Genomic DNA, 23983 nt, shown 5'->3' on the forward strand with positions numbered 1-23983 from the left:
GCCTCGGCCTCCCAAAGTGCTGGGATTACAGGCCTGAGCCACCACGCCCAGCCCAGTTTTATATTTTTAGAAATCCAGTTCACACAGAAATTCTTCTGGTGACTGTGGAGAGTGGAGGTCAGACTGGAGGGTCAGGAGCCAGGGCTCTATGGGCAAATCCAAGCAAGGAGGAATGTGGACCTTGTAGTACATGCAGGCAGAGGTTACCTGGCAGTGGGCAGGGCCTTCTGCTGCTGTAGTGGTGGACTGGGCCGTATGGATCTATTCTCAGTGAATACTGGGTGAAACAGAAAAAGCGCTTTTCTAAAGACATCAAAGAGCTAACAAACTAGTGGGGAATTGTTGCACCAAGATCTGAAAGACCACAGTGAAGAGAGGTGAATACAGCATCTGCCCAGGCCAAGTGGCAGCTGAGAGATAGCAGTGCTTCCAACAGCCTCAAGCAGTAATTTTAAATCTGGATTTCATGGACCCTGCAATTCAGGAGATCCTTGGCTAAGAAAAAAATATATATATTTTTGCACTAACCTCTAAATGAAGCTTAGACTTCCCTTCTATTATGAACCTAGGCAAGAAGCCACAGTAATATATATAAATATTGTATTTAATTATATATATATAATATATATATATATATAGAGAGAGAGTCTCGCTCTGTCACCCAGGCTGGAGTGCAGTGGTGTGATCTTGGCTCACTGCAACCATTGGCCAGGCTGGTCTCGAACTCCTGACCTTCAATGATTCACCTGTCTCAGCCTCTCAAAATGCTGCAATTACAGGCATGAGCCGCCTAGCCAAGCCACAGTGATACTATCAGTTGAGGTGACAAAGTTGCAAGAACTGATAAGCCACAGCAATATTATGAGTCCTTGTGACTTTTTCACCAACAGAAATCAGATATTTTCCTACCACATTTACAGTTGTTGCAGATGTCTCAAAACGCCATTTACATTCCTCACTATTTTAAAATTTCAGTCATTAGACCTGCTGCCAGAACATTATACAACACATTAATAAAGAAGCACATATACTACTGTTATTGCAAATATGTTTTTTCTTTTCTTTTTTGAGACAGGGTTTCGCTCTTGTTACCCAGGCTGGAGTGCAATGGCGAGATCTCAGCTCACTGCAACCTCTGCCTCCTGGGTTCAGGCAATTCTCCTGCCTCAGCCTCCTGAGTAGCTGGGATTACAGGCACGCGCCACCATGCCCAGCTAATTTTTTGTATTTTTAGTAGAGACAAGGTTTCACCATGTTGACCAAGATGGTCTCGATCTCTTGACCTCGTGATCCAACCGGCTCGGCCTCTCAAAGTGCTGGGATTACAGGCTTGAGCCACCGCGCCCGGTCCTCAAATATGTTTTTTCATGTTTTGATCACTGTATTTCAACATAATAGGTTTCCTTTGACATTACGTATTTTATGTATGCTTTAGAAAATATTTTTCTCACTTTGGGAGGTGAAGGTGGGAGAATCACTTGAGCCCAGGAGTTCAAGAGTAGCCTGGGCAACATACACCCCATCTCTACAAAAAATAGAAAACTTACAGGTGGCATGCACCTGTAGTCCCAGTTACTCAGGAGGCTAAGGTGAAAGGATCACTTGAGGCCAGGAGGTCGAGGCTGCAGTGAGCGTTGATCATGCCTAGGTGATAGAATGAAACCCTGTCTCCAGACACAGACATATATATGTACATATAAAATGTATATAATATACATATATAAAATGTATAGGTGTAGGTACATAGTTCTGAGAAGGAGTCATAGCTTCATCAGACTACTAAAGGGGTCTGTGGAACAAAAAACAGGAAGCACTTCCAACCCAGTGGAATTAGAGGAGCAATGCTAGAGTTTAGTGCCTGTGAAGGCTGGGAGTTCTGTTAAACCACCCTGCAGAATTACTGTGTATTGCAATACATAGTATTACATTGTATAATACAGACTAGGAGTAAAGTGAATTAGAAGTTAACCAGCTCTCACACACATAGATGTTAGCCCAGGTTTGAAGCATGTAGATGGCCCTGAAAATCTCAAAATTACAAATTGGATTAAAGCTATGCAGATTGCTGGTGCCTCCAAGAAGTAAATTAAAATCATCTCTGAGGACAGATGACATCTCACTTTGTTGCCCAGGCTGCAGTGCAGTGATATGATCTTGTCTCACAACAACCTCCGCCTCCCAGGTTCAAGTGATTCTCCTGCATCAGCCACCTGAGTAGCTAGGACTACAGGCACGCGCCACCATGCCTGGCCAGTTTTTGTATTTTTAGTAGAGACAAGGTTCTTACTAAACCAGGCTGCTCTCGAACTCCTAACCTCAGGTGATCCACCCACCTCAGCCTCCCAAAGTGCTGAGATTACAGGCGTGAGCCACCATGCCTAGCCTTAAATGACCTCTGTTAGTAATTTTTCAAATACAATGTCTAGCATAAAGATAACTGGGCACATATGGAGAAAAGATAATATGAATGAGAACCAGTAAAAGCAACAGATAATACAAACAGGTACTCCAGATAGTGGAATTACTAGACACAGTCTGGAAAACAACCATGCTGGTGGAGATAAAAGATGAACTCAAGAATTTCAGCAAGAAACTAGTAGCAATAAAAAGTAGCATTGCAGATTTGAAAAAAGATGTTAGCAATGGGCATGTCTGAGAGGAGAGGACGGCCGGGCTCGGTGGCTCACGCCTGTAATCCCAGCACTTTGGGAGGCCGAGACGGGCAGATCATGAGGTCAAGAGGTTGAGACCATCCTGGCCAACATGGCGAAACCCCGTGTCTACTGAAAATAGAAATATTAGCTGGGCATGGTGGCACGTGCCTGTAGTCCCAGCTACTTGGGAGGCTGAGGCAGGAGAATTGCTTGAACCCGGGAGGCGGAGGTTGCAGTGAGCTGAGATTGCACCACTGCACTCCAGCCTGGTGCCTGGTAACGGATCAAGACTCTGTCTCAAAAAAAAAAAAAAAAAGAGGAAGGGCAACCATTTAGTTTGGAGGTGGGTGAAAAATCAAAGGCAGAAGAGCCTAGAATGATATCGGAGTGAAAATAATAATTACATTAATCAGTGCAGTGATAATGTAGAAAAAGATATGAGTTGGAAGAGGCATAAAGTGATGTCCTAGATTTCTCTTTCAGCTACATGCAATCTTTTTCTTTTTCTTTTTTTCTTTGAGACGGAGTTTCGCTGTTGTTACCCAGGCTGGAGTGCAATGGCGCGATCTCGGCTCACCGCAACCTCCGCCTCCTGGGTTCAAGCAATTCTCCTGCCTCAGCTTCCCAAGTAGCTGGGACTACAGGCATGCACCACCATGCCCAGCTAATTTTTGTATTTTTAGTAGAGATGGGGTTTCACCTTGTTGACCAGGATGGTCTCGATCTCTTGACCTTGTGATCCACCCACCTCGGCCTCCCAAAGTGCTGGGATTATAGGCGTGAGCCACCGTGCCCGGCCCTTTATTTTTCTTTTTTATGAGACAGAGTCTTACTCTGTCGCCCAGGCTAGAGTACAGTGGTGCCATCTCGACTCATTGCAACCTTCACCTCCCAGGTTTGAGCAATTCTCTTGCCTCAGCCTCTAGAATAGCTGGGACTACAGTTGTGCACCACCACACCCAGCTATTTGTTTATTTTTTTGTATTTTTAGTAAAGACAGGTTTTCACTATGTTGGCCAGGCTGGTCTTGAACTCCTGACCTCAGGTGATCCACCCACCTCAGCCTCCCAAAGTACCAGGATTATAGGTGTGAGCCACCATGCCCAGCCAAGCTACATGCAATCTCGTTGTCTAAATATACTATAGTTTACTTAAACAATTATTTAAAAATAATTATTTAGAGTGCTTCCAAACTTTTGCTACTACAACCACTGCTACATGGAATACTCTTGTATATGTGTCATTTCATTCATGCCTAGGGATAAAGTAGGATTACTGTAATATACTAATCCTTTGTTGCTGGTCACATGCATTGCAGATATTTTCTGCGATGTGCCTTTCAGCTTTTTTTGGAGACAGGGTCTCAGTTGCCCAGGGTGACTGCAGGGGCACGTGATTCTCCCACCTCAGCCTCCCGAGTAGCTACAGATGTGCACCACCTACACACGCACACCACCACACCCAGCTAATTTTTTGTATTTTTGCAGAGACAGAGTTTTGCCATGTTGCCCAGGCTGGTCTTGAACTTCTGGGCACAAGTAATCTGCCTGCCTTGGATTCCTAAATTGCTGGGATTACAGCCATGAGTCACCACGTCCGGCCTAGCTTTTCTTATTATGCCTTTTATCCCATAGAAATAGTCAACTGAATATAGTCAATTTTCATGGTCTTTGATTCTTATATATTACTTAAGGAGTCTTCTCCCAAGGACATATAGTTTCCACTATTTTCTTCCAAAACTTTAGTTTTGCTTTTTCCATTTAGATATTTAATCTACCTAAAATTAATTCGGGGATGTGGCGTGATGTAGGAATTGAACTTTTCTCCATATGATAGCTAATCATCCCATTTTATTCCCATCATATATATATATATGTGCTAACCTACCCTGTGGTAGCTAGACAGATTCCATCTTAACCTCCGCCTCACCCCTCCTGCCATTTCTCCTTTGAGTGCATATCTGGGTGATGTTCCTCTGCTGGGTCATGTTGTGCTTAGAGTTATAGAGACATAACCATTGTAACCATACACTGCTTGACAAGCCCACTTGCTATTGTGAATACCCCCTTGATTGATTGTTTGACAAGTACCAAATGCCCCCCCGCCACGTGGTAACCAGGAATTGTGGGAACTGCTTGTGTATACCCTCCTTAGTTAATCAACAATCTTGGGAGCCTCCTGCCTCCTAGTTACCTACGTTCCTTGTTCTGCTTCAGCTAAGCACCCCTCCCCTTTCTTAAGCAAGGTATAAAAATCAATCAAGCCCCTTCCCCTGGGCCAAGAGATTTTGAGCGTGAGCTGACTCTCAGTCGCTGGCTAATAAAGGACTCATAGTCAGACTTCAGAGAGTGGCATTTTCCATACAACTTGCTTGGATATAACACACACACACACACACACGTATATGTGAGGCAAGGGGTCTCACTCTGTTGCCCAGGCAGAAATGCAACCGTTTCCTCATGGCTCAAGTAATCTACTCATCTCCACCTCCTGAATAGCTAGGACTACAGGCTGCACCAGCATATCCAGCTAATTTTTAAGGTTTTTGTAGAGACACTATGTTGCCCAGTCTGGTTTCAAACTCAGCCACCATGCCAGGCCCATTCAGGTGTCTTTTATTGAATAGTCCATTCTTTCTTTCTGACTTTTAATGCTATCAAATGTGTGTGTGTGTGTGTGTGTGTGTAGTGTCTGTGTGTGTCTGTGGTATCTGTGTGTGTGTATGCATGTGTCTGTATGTGTGTGTGTGTCTGTGTGTGTCTGTGTGTGTGTGTCTTTGGCTGTTCGTTTCCATTAGTCTTTTAATTTGTTCTAGATCTAAAACCACATATTTGTTAGAGCTTTTAGCTTTAACTATTTAAATTACTAAAATTTATATGTCATTGTCAATAGTGTAGAAAGAAAAAATGAGAGAAGAAAACAAAAATCACCTAATGTTTCATCATCCTAAAATAAGTACCAATAAAATGTTAGTGTCTGTGCTTCCTTCTTGATGGTGGAGTAAAATGACTGAGCAAAACAATGACATGCCTAGAAAACAGGCCTAATGCAGAAACGGCTTCATTGGCGTAAGTAGGGAAAGCACAGGAAAAAAAAGGTAAATATGTTTTTCATTTTTTGTTTTTTATTTTTTGGAGGTAGAGTCTCACTGTTGCCAAGGCTGGAGTGCAGCGGCACCCATCTTGGCTCACTGCAACCTCTACCCCGTGGGTTCAAGCAATTCTCCTGCCTCAGCCTCCTGAGTAGCTGGGGTCTACAGGCACACGCCACCACACCTGGCTAATTTTTTTCGTATTTTTTGTAGAGACGGGGGTTTCACTATCGTGTTAGTTAATACTGTCAACTTGAATGGATTGAAGGATACAAAGTATTGATCCTGGGTGTGTCTGTGAGGGTGTTGCCAAAGGAGATTCACATTTGAGTCAGTGGCCTGGGGAAGGCCGACCAACCCTTAATCTGGTTGGCACAATTGAATCAGCTGCCAACAAATATAAGCAGGCAGAAAAATGTGAAAAGGAGAAACTGGCCTAGCCTCCCAGCCTACATCTTTCTCCCAAGCTGGATGCTTCCTGCTCTCCAACATTGGACTCCAAGTTCTTCAGTTTTGAGATTCAGACTGGCTCTCCTTGCTCCTCAAGCTTACAGTCTATTGTGGGACCTTGTGATCGTGTTAATACTTACTAAACTCCCCTTTATGTATATACATATCTTATTAGTTGTGTCCCTCTAGACAACCCTAATACAACCGTCTTGGCCTGGCTGGTCTTGAGCTCCTGACCTCAGGTGATCCACCCATCTTGGCAGCCTCCCAAAGTGCTACAGGTTTGAGCCACTGTGCCTGGCCTTTCTTTAAATTAGACAAATTTTTAGAACAATGCTAAACAATTGTTCATTTTTTAAAAGATCCAAAGAGGAGTAAAACTACTTATTGAACGTGAAGCAGGCCCCTTTCTTTCCTCCTTCCTTTTTTCTTTCCTTCCTTCCTTCCCTCCTTCCTTCCTTCCTTTTTGAGACAGGGTCTCTGTTGCCTAGGTTGGAGTGCATTGGCACAATCATGGCTCACTGCAGCCTCAATCTCCCAGGCTCAGTCAATCCTCCCACTTCAGCCTTTCAAGTAGCTGGGACTATAGGGGTGCACCTTCATGCCCAGCTAATGTTTTTGTATTTTTTGTAGAGTTGGGGTTTCCCCATGTTGCCCAGCCTGGTCTTGAACTCCTGGACCCAAGCAATCCTTCTACCCCAGCTTCCCAAAGTGCTGGGTTACAGGCATGAGCCACTGCACCCGGCTGAGGCAAGCCTCTTGACTTTGGAGAAGATAAAACAGTGGATGGCCCAGTCAACAGATTCCTGGACATCCTACCCAAGACACTGTTAGATAGATGTCGCTCCATCCTCTGTCAGATAGGAACCTGGGCCTTCCTTACTACTTGTCATTCACAGCCACCCAAGACACCTTAGGCTACACTCCAGTGACCTTTAAAATTAAACTGCTTAATTTTAGTGGATTAACCAGTACAGCCAGGAGTGGGTCACAATTGCCTGGGAGGAGACCAGCAGTTTGCCTATGGTTATTATAAATGAGAGCTGATGATCCAATCTAGTTCTGGCTTTTAGAAACAAATTTGTTTTGTGGGATAAAAAATTCAGGAGAAAAAGTAAGAAAGGAAGAGGGAAAGAATTAATCAAGTTGGGTTTTTAGAATCAATGTTGAAAAACCAAAATTCAGACTCACGACTGTAATCCCAGCACTTTGGGATGCTGAGGCAGGCAGATCACTTGAGGTCAGGGGGTCAAGACCAGACTGGCCAATATGATGAAACCCCATCTCTACTAAAAATACAAAAAAGCCAGGAGTAGTGGTGCATGCTGGTAGTCCCAGCTACTTGGGAGACTGAGTCAGGAGAATTGCTTGAACCTGGGAGGCAGAGGTTGCAGTGAGCCAAGATGGAGCCACTGCACTCCAGCCTCGGTGACTAATAGGAAGAAACCAATGGAAAAGAAACTGGGATTCTTATAAAAAGCAAGCTGCTTTTCTAACCTAAGTCAGCATACCCAGAACATGATACATGGACAGAAGAGTCAGTAAAATGACAAAGCCAGTCCTAGAGCTATTTATGAAGAATATAAAGACCTATGTTACCTCATGAAGAAAAGGTAAACCCAATGCTGGAATGGTCTGTCAAAGAAGGTTGTAAACGCTTTAGTCTTAGACACGACAGGAAAATGAACAGATATTCTTCTGTCCTGAAAGGTTTAAGCAGTTGCTCACTCAACATTTGCAAAGGACAGGATCAGAGAATCTCTGGAGTTTCCTTCGGGTTTCCGATCTGCCTGCATGCAGCTGTCTTCTGAAGATTTATGCTTAGTTCCACACATTTCTTCCGGAATATTAATCCTAATTCCTTACATTGTGAGGTACTTTGTGTTTTTTTCAATATGTTTTCACAAGGAGCAGGGTACAATGAAATGATCCCGAGATTTGGAGTCAGAAAATGAAGCTCAAGTCCAGAATCTGCATTTTTATTAACTCAGCAGCCTTGCAGAAATTACTTCCTTATCTGTAAACTGGAGCTAATCACAATACCAACTTAAAAAGTTTGCCACTCACGCCTGTAATCCCAGCACTCTGGGAGGCCGAGCGAGGTCAAGAGATCGAGACCATCCTGGTCAACATGGTGAAACCCCGTCTCTACTAAAAATACAAAAAATTAGCTGGACATGGTGATGCACGCCTGTAGTCCCAGCTACTCGGGAGGCTGAGGCAGGAGAATTGCTCGAACCCAAAAGGCGCAGGTTGCGGTGAGCAGAGATCCTGCCATTGCACTCCAGCCTGGGTAACAAGAGCGAAACTCCGTCTCAAAAAAAAAAAAAAAAAAAAAACAGGAAAAAGAAAGGTAATATATATTTTAAGGAGGTCCAATTTTAGGGGAGATAATAAGCTTGGGTTAGGCGTCTGAAGTCAAAAGAAATGCGGTAAAAGAAACACACGTGCAAACTCCAGCAGGCACCAGCTAGACCTGAGTAGAGAGAGCAGGTCCACGTGGAGGTACAAGTTGGAAAGTTGCAGCTGCGAGGGAGGGCGAAGGCGGACTACACTCACGCCGTAAGCCCTCTGCTTGACAAGCAAAGTAGGCGAGACTCTCGGATGCTGCTGGTGTGACGGCGGTCGTGGTAATGGTGGTGATGGTACCGGCAGCTAACAGATCTTGAGCGTGCCAGGCCGAGCCGAGTCCTCTACGGGCAGAATGTCGCCGCTCACCAACAGCAGCCCCAAGAGGACCAGGTGATTTAGTGATCTAGCCTCCTCCCGCGGTGCCGGGCTGACTTCACCTTCTCCGGAACACACGTGCGAACCTCTGGCCCGGGAGGGAGCCGGTCTCCGGCCCTGAGGCGGGGAAGGGCTCCCCTTACCGGAGAGGGACGCGGCAGCCGAGGGGCGGCCAGGGCTCGGTCTCTCCCGCCCCGCCCCGCCCCTCCCCAGGCAGCCGCCACTCGCCCGCCAGGGGGCGACTCCGCGCGTCCCGGGCGAGCCCACAGCGCGGACTGGGCCACCCTGTACACGCCTCTCCCTAGGTCACCGCCCTGCCGGCCGGTGCGCCCGGCGGGAGCGTGCGCGACCGTGGGCGCCGGGTCACGTTGGGCGGTGTAGACAACGGCGGGCGCGCGCACGTCCTGACTCAGCCTGGGCCCGCGGAGGCGACGAGAGCTGGAGGAAGCGGTGGCCGAGCCTTGTGGTCGGTGAGTAGGAGGGAGCTGGCCTTTTCCCTCAAGGTCCCCGGCCGCCGGGGGGCCGAGATCGGGGCGCGGGTGCCGGGCTGGCGGCGGTGCGGGGCCTGCGGTCCGGGACGCCGCGCCGGCGTCAGGAGGACCATCGCCGCGCCCCGGGAATCCCCGGCGGGTGGAGCGAGTGCTCCCAGCTAGCGGTGGAACGGTCTGCGCCCGCCCGGAGCCCCGGCCACCCGCCTCTCGGCTCCACTGCCCACCGAGCCCGGCTCTTCGCGACCCCGCGCCTCCCCCGAGTCCCAGGTGTCCCCGGCCTTCCCGCCCTGGGAGTCCGGGAATGTGAGTGGCGAGGCTGCAGGGCGTTAGAGCTCCAGGAAGGGCCTTTCCTTGTCATTCCCCTTCCTGTGTTCTCTGGCTGCCCTGGGATGCATGCCTTTTCCTTCTCTTTTTGCAAATGCATGCTCCCATTTTTCTTTCTTTAGGATTTCTTAACTCCCGAAATCCCTTGCCATTCCTTTTTTATTTCAGCGCCCTCCGAGGCATCCTCCTCCTACTGGATCTTGTTTGTTTCCTCGCTTTCCATGTTAGGGAGGGCCAAAGTTTAGGTGTTCAAAAGTTGCAGAAAATAGCCTATTAGGAGACATACAGTGTAGCTTGATGGAAATCAGTTCCATCCCATGCCAAGTATCACCATGGATCATCTCTGATAACCTTGAGGTCATTTGAGGAATTTCGTTTCTGGTCCATTTTCCTTAATGCTGGCTGAACTTTGAGGAGCTCTGCTTAGTTTCATATCTTGTAGATTATATCTCAATCCAAGGGAAATGGTGTGAAGAGCAGTCATACCATGCCAAAGTCTGTGTAGAAAAAAATCCTTTAATAATGCCAATCGGGGATATTTTTCAGTCTTTGAAAGAGAGTGCTTGTTTTTTTTTAACTTTATATTTTGGAGAATTTCAGACAGAGGGACGTAGATGGAATAGGGAACCAGCATGTGCTAGGTCTGGCCTCCTCAGCCACTTACCTGTGACTATTCCTGATCCATCCACACCCCATGCATTTTCCCTCCCGTCTGTCTCAGGGAGAGCTTGATGCAAGATGAGTTCTTATTCGTCAAAAGTAGCTTCAGTTCCATAATGAAAACTGCCCTAGAAATCATACTGTACTTTTTGTTTCGGAACACAGCCTACTCTTATAAGGTCTTCAACTAAGAAACACCTGATAGAGTTGAAGAAAAAGCAGCAAAGCGTATCTTAACGTGATCAAACAGGTTAAAAGAAAAAGTATGGCTGGTTTCAGCACTTTGGGAGGCCAGGGCAGGCAGATCGCCTGAGGTCAGGAGTTTGAGACCTGTCTGGCCAACATGGTGAAATCCTGTCTCTACTAAAAATACAAAAATTAGCCAGGCGGTGCGCCTGTAGTCCCAGCTACTCTGGAGGCGAGGCAGGAGAATCGCTTGAACCCCAGAGGCAGAGGTTGCAGTGAGCCAAGATTGCCCCACTGCACTCCAGCCTGGGAGACAGAGCAAGATTCCATCTCAAAAAAAAAAAAAAAGAGAGAGAGAGTGAAAGAGTGTAAAAGTATTTCAGATCTGGATAAGAACATCTGGAACAATCTGAGAACATCCAGAATGCTCTGTCCAATGTTTTCATTTTTTCTGAGCCCTTGCAGGTCAGAGAAGTTCAGTGACTTGTCCAGAGCCCCGGGTTGAAGGTGGAAATCCCACGTCTGCCTCCAGACTGCCTTCCACTGACCCGTGACTGCTCGCCTTCGTGTTCCTCTTCAGGAAAGAGAAATGTGTAGGAGGGCTGTGGATGAAGACACTTATATTCATGAAGGGTTCGGGTGGGCGAATGTGACCTTTTCCACCAAATTCCAGAATTTAAGAAAACTAGGGAATATGCCTTAAATCATTTCTTAAAAAGAGATTTGGGACAGACGAGAAGTTCTGATCGTAGATTTTAGGGAACATGGTAACGTTTTGACCTCAGAAGTGGTATACCAGTTGGTGAATAAGAACAAGCTATAAAAGATCTAGATAACATTCACAGCTGTTTAAGAAAGACATACTAAGGGAAACCAGAATGACTTCAGTTTACTCTTCTTCTGAGAGAGCAGCATCCTCAGAAAGCCTTTCATACCGTTAACAGATGCGAATCTGGGCTGCTCGGACTATGGGTTAGACTTTCTTACAAAACTATAATATGCATTTCCTAACAAAATTTATGCTATGAAATTTCCTTATCTCAACAAAGACTGGTAGATTGTTCCTCAATTTTCCTGCCCTTAAAATGGGGATATTTTCCCTCTCCAAGGAACGCTGGGAACAAGCAAGTCCTCATGTTAGGGTTCCTTGAGTTTTCATGGAAGTTTAGGTTATTTATATGATGACATGGTTGTCAGTTACTTTCAGGATGGACTTTTCTTTTGTGAATTGGACCTAAACGCAGTAGTTGCCATGCATGTCCAGTTTATGGAAGTACCACCGGAGTAACAGCATTTGTGTGTCTTGGTAAATCATTACCCCTAAAAATGGAGGAAGGAGGAGGAAGAGGAGGAGACTGTGCTTTGTGCGTGTTTATTTTGTGTTTAGTGTGAGGAGTGCTGTGACTATTCTATCTGGAGGCTAGCCTAACTTGCTAAGTGGATTCTGCTAAAGAAAAGCCCACTTTTCTTAAGTGTGCTTGTCACAAATACACATTCTTTTGCAGGAATCATTGCAAAGGATCCCACTTCACTAGAAGAAGAGATCAAGAAGATTCGTCGAGTGGCAGTAGTAAGGCTCTGGACAACACTCCAGAGTTGGCGCTCTCTGACATTTTCTACTTCTGCCGGAAAGGAATGGAGACCATTATGGATGATGAGGTGACAGAAAGATTCTCAGCAGAGGAACGGGAATCCTGGAACCTGCTGAGCAGAACCAATTATAACTTGCATTCCATCAGCCTTCGGCTCACGGTCCTGTGGGGGTTAGGAGTGCTGATTCGCTACTGCTTCCTGCTGCCGCTCAGGTGAGACAGGGCCTGTGGGAAGCGGGGCTTGCTGCTGCCCCCCATCCTGGTGCACGGCCACCTGCCTGCTCTGCTTGTGTTCCTGTTTTAGAAAGGAGGAGGGGATGACTGTCACTGGCCAGGCCACATGACTCCTTGGAGGGGTACACCAGTCATTCTCTTTCAGAGGCCCTTGGATGCTCTGCAAATCAGATAGAAATAGTTGCATTTCTTAAAGACAGCTTGCTTGTCTAGATGATAGCAAACACACAGACAGGAACATCGTGTGCTTTCTGGCCACTCCTCCCTGGGCATGGCTCATTCTTTCCTGAAGCTTGCCTCTCGAGTACAGAGGCAAGCTTCAGTATTGGTCTCTCAGCTTCTCTGTACCGTGTGCTGTTCTGAGTGTGTCTCACCAGGTGCTGGTACCTTCAGCCTTCACCTCCTCTTGCTTCAGAGGGAAGCTGTGCTTCCACTGGGGTTTCTAGCCAAAGGGAAGGGGAGGGCAGCAGGGAGCAGCCCTGCAGCAGAACGGCCAGCTTAGGGATTTTCCAGCCTTCCAGTTGCCTGAGGCCTCAGGAGATGCTGGCAGCCGAGAGCCAGACCCACAGCGCACTGTCAGCTGGAATTGAAAGGATCTCTGGTTCTGATAGGCCTGCTCGCATTTCTAGGTGAACTCTGGTCCAGGTCCCGAGTGATCAGGTCTTGGGGGTGGTTTTTGTGATGCCCACTTTGATGTTCACACCTTCGGCTTGTACTTACAGGATAGCGCTGGCTTTCACAGGGATTAGCCTTCTGGTGGTGGGCACAACTGTGGTGGGATACTTGCTGAATGGGAGGTGAGTAGAGAATGGGAGTCCACGCCTAAAGGGCAGTTCATTCTGGGAATGGTGCTCACATATCAAAGGCCAGGCCACTTCTTTGTACGCAGCCAAATTCGTGGAATCTCAGATGGATTAAATAACCCACTGGTGGCCGGGCATGGTGGCTCACGCCTGTTATCCTAGCACTTTGGGAGGCCAAGGTGGGCCGATCACCTGAGGTCAGACATTCGAGACCAGCTTGGCCAACATGGAGAAACCCCATCTCTACTAAAAATACGAAAATTAGCTGGGCGTGGTGGCAGGTACCTGTAATCTCAGCTACTTGGGAGGTGGAGGCAGGACAGTCCTTCAACCTGGGAGTCAGAGGTTGCAGTGAGCTGAGATTGCACCACTGCACTCCAGCCTGGGTGACAGAGCGAGAATGTGTCTCAAAATAAGAACAATAATCACACAATGATAACAGTGGCATCAGCAGTTAAGTCTTTACTTTTTTGATTTTGATCTATGACTGTGTTCTTTTTGCTTTTCAGCCCTCACATTTTTCCCATTTTAAAGACAAAAGAGAGCAGCCACAAACATTTGGAGTCTGAAACTGAGATTTTATAGCTTGTTTAGTTTTGAGCATTCGACTGTGTGGATAAAGTGGTGAGACGATACTGTTTGTAAAATGGTCTGAAATGTCGGGAGGCTTTGTCTGTTTATGAAGAATATTTTCCTCCCTTCAGGAAGTTCTGGGACTTGGAAACCTTTCCTCTGCCCGGGCTGGTGCGGTGGTTGGCCTCTGGCCTTGGGCCTGCCCCTGGGTGTTGACGTGGGGAACGGAGTTCCGCCCACCTGTGGTCTCCAGATGCCAGATTCTAGGCTGTGAATTCTCCACCAGCTGACTTGGGTGCATGTAAGTGAGTGTCCCTGTTTCCTCTTTCGTGGCTCATGTGTGAACATAAAGGTGCTCTTGCATCACAGGCTTTCCTGTATGTGCTTATGTCTGTAAAAGCACTTTGCCATCCTAAAGGACTGCTGAGCTGTTCACGTCAGCAACTCTTTCTGTCTTACTGTATGTAAAATAACAGCCAGAATCCTTGTCCTGTTGTTGCAGGTTTAAGGAGTTCGTGAGTAAACATGTTCACTCAATGTGTCACCGGATCTGTGTGCGAGCGCTGACAGCCATCATCACCTACCACGACAGGTGAGCGTGCCTTGTACCCATACGAAGGGAGGTGGCGCTGGCGGGACACCACCCACCTATGCTTGGCCAACAGGAGGTTGCTTCTGAGCTTTGAAGTGTTCACACTAATTTTGGTTGTTTTGCATACCTTTTAAACCCAGGGAAGACAGACCGAGAAACGGTGGCATCTGTGTGGCTAATCACACCTCGCCGATCGATGTGATCATCTTGGCCAGTGATGGCTATTATACCATGGTAAGAGCTTTTTCTGGCAGGTTCTTGAGGCAAGACTTCCTACTTTAGACCGGTCAGGGCTAGGAGGCTCCTGGACCCTTCACATAAAGACTTTTAAGTATGGACCCCACCTACACTCTCACTGGGGGGCTCTGTGGGACTGTGATAGGAGATGCCCTGGGCAGAGTGAGTGGTGAGTGTGGCTGGAGAGGATGCTGAGGGCATTCAGGTAGACCCACAACGGGAGAGGGAGGGGCTTGCAAGGAGTGTTTCCAGGGCATCTGAGACTCTGCCCAGGGAGGGGCAGTTTTACAGATAATCGCTCTGCTTTAGTGTTTTAGTATTTTGTCTGAGGGGTTTCAGTTATATTTTTAATGACCTATTTCTAGTATGACTAATTAAAAGAAGTTTAAGATTTGGGGAGTCCTGGTAGTGGTTTCTTGGCAGTGAGCAACCTCTTGCCAGCAGGCGTTTGAGGTGAGAAGTAGGACCAGCAAGCGTTAGTTAAATCTTAATTTCTTTTTTTAAAAATTTTGGGTAGAGACGAGGTTTCACCATCTTGGCCAGGGTGGCCTTGAACTCCTGACCTTGTGATCCACCCGCATCAGCCTCCCAAAGTGTTGGGATTACAGGTGTGAGCCACCGCACCTGGCCTAAATTTCATATATATATATTATAATTTCCTTTTTCTTTTTTTTTTTTTTTTTTGAGATGGGGTTTCGTTCTTGTTACCCAGGCTGGGGTGCAATGGCGCGATCTCGGCTCACCGCAACCTCCGCCTCCTGGGTTCAGGCAATTCTCCTGCCTCAGCCTCCTGAGTAGCTGGGACTACAGGGTTGATACTGATTTTCATATGACAACGTTCGGCAAAGAAATGAAATGAAGACCAGGTTTTCATTTATATTTTTGGGAGAAAAAGTAATAAATGTTGTAAGTATGAACACACACACATGCACACACTATGAAATGTACCTCAAGGCCTCTCCTGAGGCAGACAGCCATTGACTGTGATAAGGCTGTGCAGCTGAGGTGCATGAATTTCATGTGTATGCAACACGAGAGATATTCCCAGGAACTTAAGCTTCATACTAGGAAATGTCTGTGTAGGTGTATTTGTTCGTTTTAAATGCTTAAGGAGTGATCAGAGACTATGGTGGGGAGGGGAAGCTGTTCTTCCAAAGAGAAATTCGCTCACATTTTCTACTCAATTCTTCCTCCTTCCTTCACTTCCCTGTAGTGGAAATGTGGGGGAGACCAAAGCTGCGATTCCAGTCCACACCAGAGCCCAGAAAGATTCCCAGGACCCGGGAGATGCTTCCTGAGCATCAGGAGCCTGCGGAACGCAGGAAGGATGGTCCTACATGAACCAGGAGGAACGGCAATTGTCTGTAGTAAAAGATGAATGACAAAGGCAGGAAGGCACAAGAAGGCTCCCAGGTCGGCCCAGGTGAGATGAGAGGCTCAGTTCTTCCGAAGTATGTGTGGTGTCCCACAGAAGCCCCCAGGGGTCTGTTGTGGGCGCCACTGTGTCTGAAGTGTGTGTGGTGGTGGGGGTGTCAATGTAGGGCCTTGAAGCTCATTTTTCTCGAACGAGCAGGAGCACGAGGCTGGCTCTGGGAAGCCTCGTCCTCCTTGCAGCAGGCAGGTGGAAGGGCGATTGGATGAACAAGAGCTGAGAGCTGTGCCCACAGAGTGGAGGAGGAAAGAGAGGCGCATGGATAGAGACAGAGACACAGTCCACCAGAGCCTGGGACTCCCACACCTATGCGCTCCTCTTGTTTATCCGGAAAGGAGAGCATCAGGTTTGAGGAGGAATGGAACCTGAAACAAACCTCTTCCCTAGATGTGGAATTAATGAGACCCGTTGCCTCTGCTCTCCGGTCCCTGTTCGTCACACAGAGTGCACCTACTGAGCTGGCAGTGGCCTGATGGCAGGTGATTCCTTGTGTGCCCAAGCCCAATCACGTAGTCAAGGCGAGACCCACTTCTCAGGCTTAGGGTCCCTGCAAATGAAGCATGAGGACCCCCATGCTTCTCAATGATCCTAGCAGGCATCCCTGGGGTCTCCACTCTTGCCAGTTAACCCAGTTGACCACATTAGGGAGTGTCAGGGACTGTCACACCTCCCTAGTGACAATATCATAAAGGAAGAGACTGTAGACAGAAGATGTGCTTTTGAAATGCACATTCATGAGAACAGACCCAAATAAATTCAGATGGTCTCACTCCCATTGAGGCTATATAGAACGCATGACAAAGATACACATGATTTTCAAGGCCACTTTTCAAGTATTACGTACATTTATCACATAGTGATTAAACAGTGCAGTCTCTAATCCTGAGTTTCTGCTGCCCAAAAGATGTCTAATAGTATAATGAGAACACCTCCTCCAGGGCTCAAAGCATCTCTCCTACCAGGTACAGGCCAGACATCAGTCTCCAGGGGTCTGGAGCGGGCAGGAGGTGAAGGACAGGACATGGTGTGAAGCAAACAGACATGAGTGAGATCAGAAGAGGCTGCTGAACGCTGGACTGGAGCCAAGCATGGGGTGCCCAGACCCGCTCTCCACTCACAGGAGCTGGACCTCGGATCGTCTCAAGCCACTCCTGGCTTATGGTGGGTGCACACATGTTCCAAAACCCAGGACAGTGAGGACTGTATTTGGGGCAGAGTAAGAAGAACTGGATCAGGGCAACATACAAAAGATCTAAAGACAATAAGTAAAGGCTTCATTCTTGTATTGAACATAATTTGTCAAAGTGTTTGTGTTTCTGTGGTTAAAATTATGGTCCTAATTAAAAAAACATAGTCATTTGTCATTTGTATTTTCATTATACTTTTTAGTTTTGTGAATTTCAAAGCTCTATCCCGGGTTGATGAAAGTAGAAAACGTGTAGGGTGTGGGGAAATGACGAGAACAGAGGAGATTCTGAAATAATCCTTAGGAAACCACCTGAATTCCTGGGAGAATTTCAGACTTTCCAAGGCTATGAAACGGGTGGGCTCAGGCCTAGATCTCTAAGGGGACAAGGAGCACAAGGTGACACCGGTGTCCCAGGGGACAGAAGAGAAAATGGAGCCAGGCCTGTCTCTGACAGGGTGAGCTTCTGGAGTAGGATCTGGTAGACCCAGTGGGGTGGAGGGACCCGGGGCTGGAGCTGAGGGAGGGACTGTGCTTCAGCCTCCTCCTCCCACTGCCCCTCCCCTGCACCCAGGAGCCCTTAGTGAGGAGGAGGCCCCAGCTATGTGATGCAGGCCTGGGCCCCAGTCCCTAGTCCCAAAGGGGATGCCCAAGGCTCAGTTGCTTGACATTGCACTTCAGATGGAAAAAATGCTCTTTCGTCTGAAGAGCCCTAGTGCCACGTGGCTGAGCCCCAGCTCCACTCCCCGGGTGATGGATCTTATCCTCACTGGGGTGTGGGCCTATTACTCCCCCCACCTCCCCAGCGACCCACCTTCACCCCTACCCTACAGAGAAAGATTCTCTGGTTTTCCTTCCCTGGTTTCCACTTTTCCTAAGCAATGAGAGACGCTCCTGTGATGGGAAATGTCATGGTCCCTCAGGGCAGGGCATAGCAGGGCAGGGCAGGGCAGGTGGGGTGAGAGCGCACAGAGGATTCCATGCCCAGCTCGCAAACCACCTGTTGGGTGGGCAGGAGGCTTCAAGGCACAAAGCAACATCAGGCTTAGTGGCGAGGACAGGCTCAGGAGAGGGCCAGGGCTCTGTGGGAGATAGGCCCCGGCCCTGGCTCATCAGCCCTTCCTGGGGCAGGTGCTGGCGCTCAGTTTCCTCTGTGTGGGGTGATCTGGAGCTGTGGGGAGACTCTGCCTGCCAGGAAGGGAAGTGGTAAGGGGCGGCAGCCAGTCAAGCCGGGGCACGAAATCTGCCTGGAGAGGCCAGGACCACAACGGAGAAGGCGGGCCTGGCTCCAGGCTGCAGAGAGGTGCTGAGGTCCTAGGGAAGCCTGGCAGGATCTGGCTAGTCCTGAGCTTTGCTTCCAGCAGAGCTGTAACCCAGGGGACAAGGCCAGCCAAGACATGGCCACTGGGTGCCAGCCAGCGCCTGGGCCACGCACCAGGTGGGAAGGGCTCTGGCAGATCAGCCATGCATGCCCCACAGCCCCACGGTGGGGCCCATCCAGGGCCACACACCTGCCCCCAGGAGCAGGACATCCGTGAGGCTAGAGTCCAGCTAGACGGGTGGGGAGTCAAAGACCCTGTGCCCTTTGACTCAACTTGTAGGTGCTCTTGCTGGGCTCCTGTGCACTGCCCCACACCCTGCTCGGTCACCAGCCCCACTGTGATGTCATAAGAGCCCAGCCGCCCAGCTGACCACAGACTAGTGGGTGTACACACTCAGGTGTAGTAGACTCACGCGTATACTGTCTGTTACTGATGTTTTACCTTTCTTCTGTGGGAATTTCCCACAATATGGGAAAATGCAGGAGCTTTTTTTACCGGCTCCACCGCAGGCCCCGGCAGCAGTGGCAACCCCAATGGTCTCCTCTCGTTCCTTCGAACTTTTTGGCTGGCCGGGTTCACCCTGCAGCTCCCGCGTGTGTGCCTCAACTGGGAACTCGATACCCTGCTCGATTTTTGAGTCATCACGGAGGTCTTCAGCCCCCGTTTTGCATCCGGAAGGAATTTCACCCCAACCTTGAGCACCCTACAGCGGGCCCTACCTCCTCCGGTGTGGAGGCCCCCCTCAAGGAAGAAAGTCGTGCTGTCTGCAAGGCACTTGGCCCACAGAAGCCCCGTGAGGCTGCCTTCGCTACAAGTGCCGGCCCCGATGGAGGTGACAGCAGAAGAGCCGGAAGAACCAATGGAGGCGACAGCAGAAGAGCTGGAAGAACCAATGGACGATGAGGTAGAGACCCAGGGGCAGGAGGAGGAGAAAGGGGGCCCCCGTAGCAATGAACTAACAGCATCTACCTCGAGGCCCCTGGAGACTCAGGGAAACCTCGCTTCCCTCGACTGCAGTCCCAGGGCCTTAAAGGGAAGTGTCCAATCCAAGGACCATGGAGTGCCCAGCGCACACAGCCCTGCAGGAGGCGTCCTTCCCTTTGGGAAGCCTGACCCAGCTCCAGCAGTGCTCCCTGGCCCAGTTCCCGGCTGCTCCCATTGGCCAGAGAAGGCGGCCTCTCAGGTGCTGGAGAAAGAGCAGCTACCCAGCTCCTCAGGCTTGCAGATCCCGGGGAAGGAGACCCAGCGCAAGGATCCTGCGGCTCCAGTAGTAGGCAGCTCCCCTCCACTGAGAGCTGCCAGCCAAGCAAAATGGTCAGGGCAATTCCAGCTGCTGCCACTGGTCCCTGCCGAGCAATGGAGGTGGGGCAGAGACGAGGGGCCCTCACCCGCTAAACGTCCCTGCCTGTCCTTGGAAGGATTCCCAAACAACATGGGGGCGATAGGTAGCAATGCATGGCTGAGGAGACTGAAAAAGCGACGTGGGAGGAAAAACAATGCACAGTAAACAGCAGTGCCAGCCGGCCCATCTCCCCACCTCACCCACCTCCTTGCCCCAGGCCACCTACATGTCACAGGTTCCAGCTCCTCCTCCTACCTCTGACTTGGCCCACGTGGCTGCTGGGCCCCTCATCCTGCCTGTCCCCACCAGCTTCCCCGGCTCCTCTGGCCTCCATGCTGTCACCAGGCCCAACGACCTCCTCAGGGCCTTTTGGATCACACTCAACCCTGAGTGCTGCCAGGACACCGGAGCCCTTGCCTCCCTCCCCTAAAACACCGTGCACCCCGGACACATGCGCTTGTTCTTCCTTCACCACAGCCCCATGGGCTCACGGCCTCCTCTCCACCCCCACGTGCCTCCAGCCTGGTTGGAATTCCGTGTGGCTCCACAACACGCCCCGGCCCCCACAGCTCCCCTCCACACCAGCAGCGGCCACCGGCTCCAACCACGGTGATCTCTGGCCTTGGGTGCTCCGGCGAGCCCACCGGGGACCTCTCCTGGTGGAAGGAGGCTGCCACCACGTGGGGCCTCTCCACCTGCTCACATGGTAAATTCCAGCAACAGCATCTTCCCGACCACCCCCCAGAGCCTTCCTTCTGGGGAGACCCCACACCCCAGCAGACAGAGGCAGGTGAGTGCACATTCATCCACCCTGACGTGCAGAAGCTGCTGGAGACTCTCATCGCCAAGAAGGCAGTGATGAAGCTGCGACAGAATAAAGAAGGGACAGGGGTGGACTGCCCGCAGATGACACCACTGCGGAAGGAGTGGGACGCCATGACTCCGCATCCCTTCTGGAACCAGAGAGCCCAAGAACAGCAGCCACCCTGTCCGCAGAGGGTCTCTGACGCCACAGCAAATGCAGCCAGCTCTTCTGGCCGCCCTTGCTTAGCTAGTGAAAGGAAAATGAAATTGACTCTTCATCACCCCATTTGGGGTGCCTTTTTTCAAACAGTCACTGGGAGTTTGCCACCAGAACCTAGTATTCCCAATGGCCAACCCAAAGCTATCATCTCTTCATAGATGGAAATAAGCCAAGACTTCAGGTGGCATGTCTGTGGCAGGGAGCATGTCCACGTGACTGACGGCCAAAGGCACAGGCCCGTGGCGCCGTCCCGGAGGAGGATGCCGGAGGCACGGCTTGGCAGCTGCTCCTATGGATCCACCTGCACTATGAGCTCGAGCTCACTGACCACCTGTGCTCTCAGGCACAGCTGCCCTGGATTGTCAGCAACACAGACTGTGGACACCGAGGGGTTACTAGTGGTCCCCAGAGTCCCTGATCTCCTCAGATCCACCTCAATGCTTCCCGAATTTGGGAGGGCAGGCAGGACCGCCTCGTGTCTTCTGCCTGATGCTTCGGACTCCCTGGGAATTCCCTCTGGGGCAGCAGCGGGTCTCCAGGTGGCCAGAATCTGCCAGGCGAGCCATGGGGCTGCTCCTGGTGGGTGGTAATCCTTCCTCACTACCGGTGCTCTGGGAGCTCAGGCCTGGTGGCAGCCCCAGAAACAATGGAAGCTGACTTGGGACTGCGGGGGACCGGCCTCTCTTGGGGAAGGTGGGCAGTGGGTTCACTCAGGACAGCCTGAGACTTTTGGAGGAGAGAAGGCAAAACCCTCTTCCACTTTGGTCGCTTCTGCAAGGGCCATTCAAGATACTCCTTTACAGTAGGGGTGGAAGAATGTGCCCCCTGCTGGGGTGTAAGGCAAGATGCCCCATAGCCCCTAATCTAGGGTAAAGAAGAGCACAGTAGGCTTGGGACACAGGGTGAGAAGTGGGCCTGGGTCTGGATCCCAGCCAGAGGTGGGGGCTGGGGCCGGGGCCTGGCTGGAGTGAGGCTGTGCCACATGGTGGGGCTGGGGTGGTGCCTGGGAAAGCTGTGAGGATGCCTCAACGTCACCTTCACGTGGAAGAGAAGTGGCAGCTTCAGGTTATGATACCCTGTGCCTGCTTCCAGAGGAAGCCTCCTTCGAAACCCAGGCCGCAACCACCAGGGACTTACTGTTCAAAGAGGGGAGAGCTCAAATGTAATACACTCAGAGTATACCCTTTTGAGCCAAGGCCTCTATTAAAATGTTCTTATGTATACAACCTAGTGAGTGGAGAGGACTTTTTTTTTTTTTTTTCTGAGACAGGGTCTCACACTGTCCTCCAGGATAGGGTGCAGTGGTGTGATCTAGGCTCATTGCAGTCTTCACCTCCCAGACTCAATCAATCCTCCTCCCTCACTCTGCCAAATAACTGGGATCAAAGGCACATGCCCCCTCCAGGGATTTATCATGTTGGCCAGGCTGGTCTAGAAATCCTGGACGCAAGCGATCAGGAGTACATGGATGAAAGGGTGGGTAGTCAGGGGCTGTGGGAGCAGGGAGTGCATGGAAGGGAGGTCGGGTAGTCGGGGTGTGGGAGCAGGAAGTGTATGGATGTGAGGGTGGGTAATCAAGGGCTGTGGGAGCAGAGAATATATGGTGTGAGGGTGGGTAGTCAGGGGCTGTGGGAGCAGAAAGTGCATGGATGTGAGGGTGGGTAATTGGGGGGTGTGGGAGCAGGGAGTGCATGGATGGGAGGGTGGGTAGTCAGGGGCTGTGGGAGCACGGAGTACATGGATAAACAGCTCTTATGCTTGACTGAGGGTGGGTAGTCAGGGGCTGTAAGAGCAGGGAATGCATGGATGGGAGGGTGCATAGTCAGGGGCTGTAGGGGCAGAGACTGCATGGATGGGAGGGTGGGTAGGCAGGGGCTGTGGAAGCAGGGAGTGCATGGATGGACAGCTCTCATGTTGCTCTGAGGGTGGGTAATCAGGGGCTGTGGGAGCAGGAAGTGCATGGACCAGAGGATGGGTAGTCAGGGGCAATGGGGCACAGGGAGCACATGGATGAAGGCCTCTCATGCTCCTCTGAGGGTGGTAATCAGGGGCTGAGAGGCACAGGGAATGCATAAATGGGAAGGTGCGTAGTCAGGGGCTGTGGGAGTAGGCAGTGCATGCATGGGTAGCTCTCATACTGCTCTGAGGTTGGGTAGTAAGGGGCTGAAAGAGCAAAAAGTGCATGGATGGGAGAAAGGGAGTGCATGGATGTGAGGGTGGATAGTCAGGAACTATGGGAGCAGGGAGTGCATGGATGTGAGGGTGGGTAGTCATGGGCTGTGCGAGCAGGGAGTGGATGGATGGGTAGCTCTCATGCTGCTCTGAGGGTGGGTAGTCAGAAGATGTGAAAGCACGGAGTGCATAGATATGAGGCCGGGTAGTCAGGGGATGTGAGAAAAGAGAGTGCAATAAGAAGGTGGGTAGTCAGAGGCTGTGGGAGCAGAGAGTATATGGATGTGACGGTGGGTAGTCAGGGGCTGTGACTACTATTAATAAATACTGTAAGAGTAGAAAAATGCTAAAGAAAAATTATGAGTTTTAATAAAGTAATAATCTAACTAAAATGTGAAGAGAAAAAAGAAAGTGAAATAAGTTCATTGATTTCTAGATGCTAACAGGTAGATGTGAAATAACATCTTTTGAAGCTGACAAACCAAATAGCAGAAAAACAAATAAGGAAAAAGAGAAATAAATTTTTAGAATAATATTAGTACAGGAGAACCTAGTAGAACAAAAACACAAACCTTCAAAACTCCACTCTTCCCTAACAAAACATTAAAAAAAAAAGAAACACATAGAAACCTTAAACACATAACACTAAAAAGACATAAAAAGGAAACACAGTAAAAAAAAAAAAGAGTAAATAGAACAAAATACACCAATAAATAAATGACTAAAAAGATGGCAAAGTTGAGATGAAACATGTTGACTATATTAATAAATACAATGAATTTGTGTTTCCCCACTAAAAGAAAAAGAATTTCCAGGCCAGGTGCAGTGGCTCATACCTGTAATCCCAGAGCTCTGGGAGGCTGAGGCAGAAGGCTTGCTTGAGTTTAGGAG

The 23983-nt window shown here is 49.5% G+C and overlaps 1 protein-coding gene across 21 annotated transcripts; it reads left to right on the plus strand.

The window, feature by feature from the left end:
• Window positions 1–9328: 9328 nt before the first annotated feature.
• LOC100385992 (glycerol-3-phosphate acyltransferase 4) lies at window positions 9329–17410 on the plus strand. 21 transcript variants are annotated; one of them, XR_013525633.1, is made up of 10 exons: window positions 9329–9392; window positions 12089–12388; window positions 13722–13836; window positions 13917–14086; window positions 14288–14377; window positions 14518–14611; window positions 15302–15520; window positions 15828–16037; window positions 16434–16525; window positions 17009–17410. XR_013525633.1 is itself a non-coding variant. In XM_078347549.1 (6 exons), the coding sequence occupies exons 2-5, from the start codon at window positions 12219–12221 to the stop codon at window positions 15990–15992; spliced, it is 519 nt and encodes a 172-aa protein (XP_078203675.1). In that variant the 5' UTR covers window positions 9329–9392; window positions 12089–12218; the 3' UTR covers window positions 15993–16037; window positions 17009–17410. The 21 variants fall into 21 exon arrangements, 1 of the variants encoding a protein (XP_078203675.1); XR_013525634.1 differs by having other exon boundaries at window positions 15302–15480; XR_013525636.1 differs by having other exon boundaries at window positions 15327–15520.
• The last annotated feature ends 6573 nt before the right edge of the window (window positions 17411–23983 follow it).

This window comes from Callithrix jacchus, chromosome 13 (assembly GCF_049354715.1).
Source record: "Callithrix jacchus isolate 240 chromosome 13, calJac240_pri, whole genome shotgun sequence".
Classification (NCBI taxonomy): Eukaryota; Metazoa; Chordata; class Mammalia; order Primates; family Cebidae; genus Callithrix; species Callithrix jacchus.